Below are 8889 nucleotides of genomic sequence, written 5' to 3' on the forward strand. Positions count from 1 at the left end.
TATTCCCTTTAGTTGGAGAGCCAAAGTTAATGAAAAGCTGGATGAACTACTCAAACTTGACTTGATTGAAAAGGTGGAGGGACCAAGCAGCTTTGTGAAACCCTTGGTGGTGGTAGAGAAAGCCAATGGAGACATAGGGATCTGTCTAGACATGAGACAAGCAAATCAAGCGATCGTAAGAGAAAAACACCCAGTTCCCACAGTCGGAGAAACACTCCAAGAAGTATCCTATGCAAAGGTCTTCTCCAAGGTTGATTTAAAGCATGGCTTTTCATCAGACTGAATTTCACCTAGAATCAAGGGACATAACCACGTTTGCTGCTCCAAATGGCTTGTATAGATACAAGCGTTTGCTTTTTGGCATCAACATGGCGACGGAAAAGTTCCAGCAAATCGTGTCACAATTAATTAAAGACTGTCCAGGAACCTAAAACCTACATGACGACTTGCGAGTGGTTGGTGCAGATGACAAGGAACATGACGAAAACCTGGAGAGAGTCACGAGAGAATTGTAGGAGAGCGTAATTACCCTCAATTACGACAAGTGTGAGATCGGCGTCCCAAGTATGACCTACATAGGTGATGTACTGTCGGGAGAAGGGCTGAAACTCTCCGATGAACGAGTAAAGGCTCAGAAGTTTCCTTGGATTCGTCCAGTTCTGTGCGAAGTTCATCGCAAACTTTTCTTACAGTCTCAAGTCCACTGTGGGACTTAACCTGGAGAGATGCAAAGTGGAAGTGGGGTCCGCGAGAAGATACGGCATTTCAAGACATCAAAGTCCGGTTAACTCAAGCATCAGTGATGGCCTACCACAGACAAGGTGCCTCAATCCGTCTTACAACTGACGCTTTACCCGTCGGAATTGGTGCCATACTTGAACAAGAGCCAGAGGGTGGGAGTTACAGGCCTATCTATTACGCCAGTCGCAAACTCAGTAAGGTTGAAAAACGATACTCACAGTTTGAAAGAGAAGCCTTAGCCGTCAGTTGGGCTTGCGAGAAGTTCCACCTGTATCCATATGGGATTAAGTTCGAGATCTGTACAGATCACAAACCCTTAGTGATAGTCCTTAGCCCAAAGTCCAAACCTCCATCAGCCCGAACACAGAGGTGGCTCCTTTATTTGCAGCAGTACCAGTACGAGTTGACTCACATTAGGGGAAAAGATAATGCAGCAGATGTTCTCAGCCGTCTCTCTGTTGGCCAGACCCAAGATGAAAGCACGAAAGAAACGAAAGATTTTGCACACAGCGTTGCGAGAGAAGCTGTGCCGGCTGCATTAGTACCAAAGCAAGTAGAGATGCCTCAGAAAATGACCCAACCTTGCAGCTAGTGCGCCAGGCCATTATCACCGGTGACTGGAACCGATTGTCAGGAACCATTTACAAAGCAGTACAAGATGAGCTGTGGCTGATAGGACAAACTGTGATGAGGAGAAATCGTATTAAGATGCCTGAGAACCTTTGGAAGCAAATCATTGTGCTGGCTCATGAAGGTCACCAGGGAATGGTCAGAACCAAGGCCAGATTGCGAGAGAAAGTGTGATGGCCTCAAATGGATAAGCAGGTGGAAGAGTTGATACGAGCTTGTTATCCCAGCCAGCTTGTAGGACCTAGAGCCAAACCAGAACCTGTGAGATCGATAAGACTGCCTGAGGGACCGTGGCAAGATATTTCAACCGATCTCCATGACATATCAGACGGCGAGCACCTCCTGGTAGTGGTGGATTACCGTTCCCGTTGGATGGAAGCTATCCTTCTGAAGAAAGCAGATGCTCAACACGTGATTAAGTCTATGGAAGCTATCTTCAGAACACATGGATTACCAGGAACCGTCCGTAGCGATGATGGACCCCCATTCGAATTGAAAGAGTTTGAAGCCTTCTTGGAATATCTGGGGATTGAGCACAAGAAGGGTGTACCGTACTGGCCGCAAAGCAATGGAGAAGTGGAACGTTGCAATGAGACCCTTTTGAAAATTGTGCGGATTTCCCGACTTGAAGCGAGAGACTGGCGGAAGGCCTTCCAGGACTTTCTGTTTCAGTACAGAGTTACTCCACATACTGTTACCGGAATGTCCCCTGCAGAACTGCTTATGGGGAGGAAACTGCGAGACAAACTTCCTCAAGTTGAATTCTGCAAAGAGCGAGCAACAGAGCCATATTAGCAGCAGCAGCTAAGAGAAAGAGATGCACGTGCGAAACTTCGACAAAAAGAATATGCGGACAAGACACGAGCAGCTAAATACAGTGACATTAAAGCAGAAGACAAAGTGTTATTGAAGCAGACGCTAGACGACAAGCTCCCGCCTAATTACGAGCTAGATCCGTATGTTGTCACTCACAAGGATGGAAATTCTGTTGTCGTACGAGACGCCAATGGCAACAACAAAATGCGCAATGTAGCTCACATGAAGAAATTTGTTGAGCTCGTAACCATTGAAATGGAGGAATCGGACAAGCAAGAACACCCTGTGCAAACAGCAAAGCCAGAACAGTGCAGCCAGCCAGCATCTACAGCTATCCAGCCGTCAACACAGACACAGACCTGAGACCCCCCCAGATAATTTAAATCGGTCTCGGCCCATGCGCGCTAGGCAGGCGCCTGCATGGATGAAAGAATATGTTTGTAGCTAAAAGTTATTAGTTCTAGTTCTAGCTGTTAAAAAAAAAGGTAGAACGAATGACTGTCAGTATCGTAAGTTTCTCATTAAGTAGGAGGAGGATGTGGTATACCGGAAGCGAAAATAGGGTATACTGTTATCCTAATAAGGAGTTTGATATTATGGGATGCAATCACAGAGAAACCTCGTGCTTGAGAGGGGAGTAAAAAAAATATAAATAGACGAGTTCTTGTGTTGTGTTATTACAATGCTGAATTCTGGTCTTGAACCGAACACACCAGACTAAGTACAACCACAAACCTAATATGAAGACCCTGAGAGATACTAATTGATCTTCCAACTGAAGTAAAAGTCGCTGTCATGTTATGGTGAACATCTCATATCAGGCAATAAAGCAACCAAGAAATGTTTTAAAAGCTTTTTGGAGACCTAAAAGAGTATAAAGTTTCGAAATTTGAAGTGTGCCATAGGGAATATTTTTGATTACAGTATTCAGCTTTCTACGTATTTGTTCAAGCGTGAAACATGCAAGATTGCGTACATACTGTCACATTACCGTGTTTATGTTTACGCACGTACATACTACCTTTAATCAAGATTTATTTTTCGCCAAATCCTGTTTAATGTCGTTTATAAAGCCTTCTCACGCGTTCAAATTGAAGTTGATGCTTGACAGTACGGATTTCCAATTTGTCGCACTCTCATCCCCAGTTTCCGCGGTTTACGCAAGGAACGCCTGGGACCATGACCCCCCTTTTGGCGACCAAGAACGGCTTGCATTTTAAGACTCGGGCTTTCCTACGGAAGCCTGAGTAAAAATGGATTTTTAAATGCATCTCATCCTCCTCTCCAAGACACCTTCTCGGAAAAGCAACGAAATGTATTGTATGAAGTGTAATTATCAGAGGCGGCAAAATTTTAATTAAACAAGATAACCTTTTTCCTACCATGGACTGGAAACGATGAGAAAATTATTAAAAATATATTTTTATTCTCGTTTCTCAATAATTCCTTAAAATCGTGCACCGTTTCTGTTATAAGTTAACTCTTCTGGTAGAACCGATTATTCCCCAATAATGAAAGGCAACTTTTGCCCGCTGATTCTCCCAAATACAGCGGCCTCCAAAATAATTTTGGATAATGACAAAGACTCATCAATGTGGGTTACAGCTTGAAATAAGGCATTTGCTTCCTGAAAGCATTTTGTCAAGATTATAGTCAGAGGTTTGGAACAAGTAGCATCATGAGCATGTTCAGCCTGGGAAAATATTTGACCGACAGCTACTAAGGAGTCGTGCGTTAATTTCAGGGACTTTAAGCCGTCGAATAATTTTGCAGAGAGGATCTTTTAATGATATCAAACTTTATCCCTACTTGTGCTTCACAGATAACAATCGCGATCAAATAAATTTCTTGTTTGAACGAGTTTTTGTCATAGTCGCGTATTTTAGAGCCAAATTTCATTTCAAGATCAAATTTTTCTTCTTACGGAGTAGGTGGTGACAAAGGAATAATCAAAGGGGCTAGAGCTTTGAGAGTTTTAAATCTAAACTGTAAAATCGAGCGCCAGCTTTCAACTTGGAGAAGAAATAAATGGGATGAGAGCCAGGATGCTGAAAATTGTCAAATCAGAGGTTTTGTGTTTTTACAGTGAGGCATGATTTTTTCGATATATTGATTAAATTACAGCTATAGTCTTAAATCAATCTGAAACGACTGAACAACCGCTTAGTCAAGGCTGATAAGAAACATTATTAAGTAAGTAAACTGCAAAATTGCCGAAACGAATTGTGAATTAATCAAAGAATAATAATCTAATTTTTACAAAGTAATTATCAATTTGCTGCTTGTTTTTTTTTTCAGAATCTCAGAATGACATAAATCACTTTGCTTTTTGCATCAGCTGTTTTCGATTGACTAAAAAAGACAGAGTTCTTCTCCAAACAAAGAAATCTAAGATTTGTCTAATGGTATTTTCTTTAATTTTTAAACACTCACTCAAGATAAAATCATGGTCACACAAAACAATTTTTTAGACCGATGAAACTGAACCAAACGAAGCAAGTCTAAAACCGTTTCACGAAGGTATCTTGTCAAAGTTCACTCTCTTGTGTCAAAGTAATTTTTTCCTCTACGGTAAGTTGGCATATAAGTATAGACGAAAGAGGTGACACTAAAGAGTTATGATTTTAAGGATGATTAACTTTTCCAGATCCAGATCCTTAAAACCTTAACTGTTTTGAAGCTCGTGTAGAAAGGCAAGCATTCCATTCTTTCTTCAAAGTTTACATTTTGTTGTATTTTAAGTGTTTTCACGGGAGATCGATAAAGTTGCGAACTAATTCAATGCTAAAAAAAGGTCTTTTTTTTTAGCTTTGAAAATGTTTATAACTCAACAGTTATTTGTAAATTGATGCTGTTACCTTCGAAAATGCCAATACTCAACAGCGTTGAGGATTCATTTCGGTAGATTGAAAAGTCAAAATATTTTTCAGTTTCTATTTTCTCTCAAGCAGTTGTCCATCTCTCTCTCGTAGCTGCCCTTCAACATCGTCAACTGCTGTGTCTTCTCCCTCAGTTGTCCATCTCTCTCTCGCAACTGCCCTTCAACATTGTCAACTGCTGTGTCTTCTCCCTCAATTTTCCATCTCTCTCTCGTAACTGCCCTTCAACATTTGTTAACTGCTGTGTTTTCTCCCTCAGTTGTCCATCTTTCTCTCGTAGCTGCTTTTCAACATTTGTCAACTGCTGTGTTTTCTCCCTCAGTTGTCCATCTTTCTCTCGTGACTGCCCTTCAACATTTGTCAACTGCTTTATTTTCTCCCTCAGTTGTCCATCTCTCTCTCGTAGCTGCCCTTCAACATTTGTCAACTGCTGTGTCTTCTCCTTCAGTTGTCCATCTCTCTCTCGTAGCTGCCCTTCAACATTTGTCAACTGCTGTGTCTTCTCCCTCAGTTGTCCATCTTTCTCTCGTAGCTGCTTTTCAACATTTATCAACTGCTGTGTCTTCTCCCTCAGCTGTCCATCTTTCTCTCGTAGCTGCTTTTCAACATTTGTCAACTGCAGTGTCTTCTCCCTCAGCTGTCCATCTTTCTCTCGTAGCTGCCCTTCAACATTTGTCAACTGCTGTGTCTTCTACCTCAGCTGTCCATCTTTCTCTTGTAGTTGCCTTCGAGTATTTGTCAACTGCTGTGTCTTCTCCCTCAGTTGTCCATTTTTCTCTCGTAGTTGCCCTTGGACATTAGTCAACTGCTGAGTCTTTTGCATCATTTGTTCATCTACGTCCAATTCGTGCCAGCGAATATGTGGCAAGAAGGTTTTTACTTCCAAATCACGATAAACGCAAAATATCTCTTAGCCATTTCATCGGGTGTCATAATAATTTCTTCCTGGACTAAGAATATCTTGTTTTGTTCGTTTTTTTTTAAGAAATGGAACCATATGAATAATAATAATAAATTATTCAGAGCATTTATTATCATTATGACTGAGATGTCTTTGGGATACGGTATCTTGCTCTAAGGAACTGATCCCCTTTCGGTAGAGATTTGTGATAAATGTTCCTTTCTTTTAAAGAGTAATTAAGTGTACCATCATAATTTTCTTGGCGATTTGAAAAATTTTCTTTTGAATTAACAGTTATAGTCAAACATATCCGATAAATGCAGTTTATTTGGATGTCGCCAACAATCCTTGCTTAAGAAAGAAACCCCCAGAATACGTCACTCAATCTAGCTAAGAGTATCTAGGCGATTATAAAGAGTTTATATTCTCTTGGAGGATGTAAATTAGCTACTGTAGTGTTAAGCAGTTGCGAGTTGATTCTTGGGCTCATCCGTCGAGTTCAGAAACAACACGTCCGTTGAGTTTCTGAGGTGGTCTGAAGTTTCCACACGTAAGGCCTCCCTCTCCGTTTTTCAGTCTCCTCATGGCGCCGAACTGAAAAAAAAATCACATTAACTGTGGATAGAAGATCGGAAAAAAACAAAAGTTATAGAAAGCTAGGGACTTTTAGGTATAGATAACTTTAAACACAAACGTTTGTGCGCTGTGAAGTGTCAGTAGCATCACAAAGAAAAAAGGGTCCAATTTAGAGACGTCAGGTACTGCTTATCGTCCTAAAATCGGACATTAGTGTCTAAAATCTGAAAAACCAGACACTAGTATCTAAAATGGGACTCTAGAATCTAATAACGGACACTTTTGTCTAAAATCTAAAATCGGACACAAGTTTCTTAATTCAGACACTAGTGTCTAAAATTGGACTCTAGTGCGTTTGAATGCTTTAGTAGGCGATATGTGAAACGCGTAAGTGCTAATTTTTCAGGCACTTAAAGAGTGTTTAAATGTTAAAAAGCAGAAAAATAGCATAAAAATGTTCTTACCACAAAACTACGGAGTTTAATGGGTTCTTTCAATACAATCCAGTTAACTGATTGATAACAGGGAGGGGTGGTAAGGGAACCCTTGTAGGAGAAGAAAGATGAGAGATCTTTCAGTTCAGGAACCAAGTCGAACAGCGCTATGTTTTTGACTGAAGCTTCGGCACCTGGGAGAGAAAGTGGTTGTATTAGCTGCCCTGATGTTATAAATGTTTAACCTTTTCGCTTCCAATATCTAGGTATAACCCTACATTTCGTTTAATTTTGGTTCTGAAAATTTACTTCAAATAAAAAAATACCCTTCCGTTGATGTTGTGTTACTTCATGAAACTTCTGCTTGAAAATCTATGGATGGTCTTAGGAGAAAAGAAAGTAGAGCAGTGGAAACGTCTTTATCTCTGATTGATAGCTTTACTCTTGAATTTACAGGCTCTATGGCGTGAGACAAACGGATTTATATATGGATATTTAAGATGATGTTAGTTGCTAAAGCCTCACCAACGTCCTTTATTTTTTTCAGAGCTGAGTAAAGTTTGCGGATGGCATCATAGTGCTTTTTTCCTTTCCTTTTTTCTCTTTTCTTCTTTTCCTGAAACAGGAAGCATGTTTTCACATTAAAGATATCATCGTCTTAGAAGTTTTTAACTGAAAGATCTCCCTCTTAGAGTGATGCACTCCATCTCCCAAGCCAATATTTAACGTTAGTTCCCTAACTATTGAAATCTGACCCTTGTTGCTGCCTTTTGTACAATGTGCAGTATGAAGTCTTACTTGTGCGCCAACGTCAAGCGTTACCAACTCTAATTTTTGTCGTGGAGCGGGAATAAATCCCTTGCAACTGTACGGGGTATTTTTTACAGGTATGCAAATGATCTCACTAAAGAAAAGCTGTTGATGTACATTTTTCTTCAATCACTCCAATTTTCAATTTCCTCAATTGCGATGACTTCAACTTCAACTGTACCTCTCTACCCCAGTCTTTCCCAACCCTTACCGATTCCACCTTGCGGCTAATTCCTTTCATTTTAGGAACAGTTGCTATTTATTGGAAAATTTTTTATTTTTCCAAATTCATCACTAACAAAATACCTGGTAAAGTTAATATAGCAACATGTATGATATTTCCATACATACCTCAAAGAAAACGCCAATCACAGCCAGTCCATCGGATTGGGACGCAGCGGTATCAAAATCAGCGTACTTTGTGTTATAAGTCACCAAATGGAGCTAAAAGACGATAAATTGAAATTATACATGAAGTACAATATTGTAAATAGTTCCTCTCTGTTCTGCCGACCAGATGCCAAACTAGAGCCATACACGATTAATAGCCACTCGCGTTTTCCACGCTTCACACAGTTTGCTTCATAGCCAGTCATATTTTCGACGGAAGCTGGAGGATTTTGATTGGGTCATGATAAAATTTTCCGACCCCTCCGAAGGCTCTGTAAATATGCCCATATTTCTCCCTCATTGGCAGTTAATGGGAGTCGATTTTTCAATAGTCCTCCCATTTGTATTTTGTTGGTGACGACTAATTCCCTCCTCCGTTTCCCCTGAAAACCATGTAATCCATCCTCCAACAAAAAAACCTTCACTCCGTCCCCAGGTGAAGTGATCAATATATAATGACTAGTCCCTAAGCACCTGTGTGAGAGGAACAATTTTTCATGAATGTTTTCAGTTAGTGGTCGTAATGCTAACGTATGGAAAACAAAAAGTTTCGAGAGCTACTATTGCGCACCTCTCCAGGATATGGCTTTCCGTTCACAAGGTGTTCTGATCCCGCGTCGTAATCACAACCGAAATGAAAGTGGAACTGCTGGAGCATAAACACGCTATATCCAAGGGGACCCCCGGTGAGTCTAGCCTTGCCTTTGAGCTT

At 40.7% G+C, this 8889-nt stretch overlaps 2 protein-coding genes across 2 annotated transcripts; both read right to left on the bottom strand.

Annotated features, from left to right (window-relative positions):
• Positions 1-5196: 5196 nt before the first annotated feature.
• LOC136282210 (golgin subfamily A member 6-like protein 2) lies at positions 5197-5864 on the bottom strand. The gene is made up of 2 exons (XM_066169533.1): positions 5855-5864; positions 5197-5729 (listed from the first exon to the last, which is right to left on the bottom strand). Exons 1-2 carry the CDS (start codon positions 5862-5864, stop codon positions 5197-5199), a joined length of 543 nt encoding a protein of 180 aa, XP_066025630.1.
• Positions 5865-6276: 412 nt separating this feature from the next.
• LOC136282727 (carbonic anhydrase-like) lies at positions 6277-8849 on the bottom strand. Its single transcript, XM_066170502.1, has 5 exons — positions 8749-8849; positions 8139-8231; positions 7503-7593; positions 7008-7171; positions 6277-6561 (listed from the first exon to the last, which is right to left on the bottom strand). Exons 1-5 carry the CDS (start codon positions 8833-8835, stop codon positions 6454-6456), a joined length of 543 nt encoding a protein of 180 aa, XP_066026599.1. The 5' UTR covers positions 8836-8849; the 3' UTR covers positions 6277-6453.
• Positions 8850-8889: the final 40 nt, after the last annotated feature.

The sequence above is a fragment of the Pocillopora verrucosa genome, chromosome 7 (genome assembly GCF_036669915.1).
Source record: "Pocillopora verrucosa isolate sample1 chromosome 7, ASM3666991v2, whole genome shotgun sequence".
In the NCBI taxonomy this organism is placed as follows: Eukaryota; Metazoa; Cnidaria; class Anthozoa; order Scleractinia; family Pocilloporidae; genus Pocillopora; species Pocillopora verrucosa.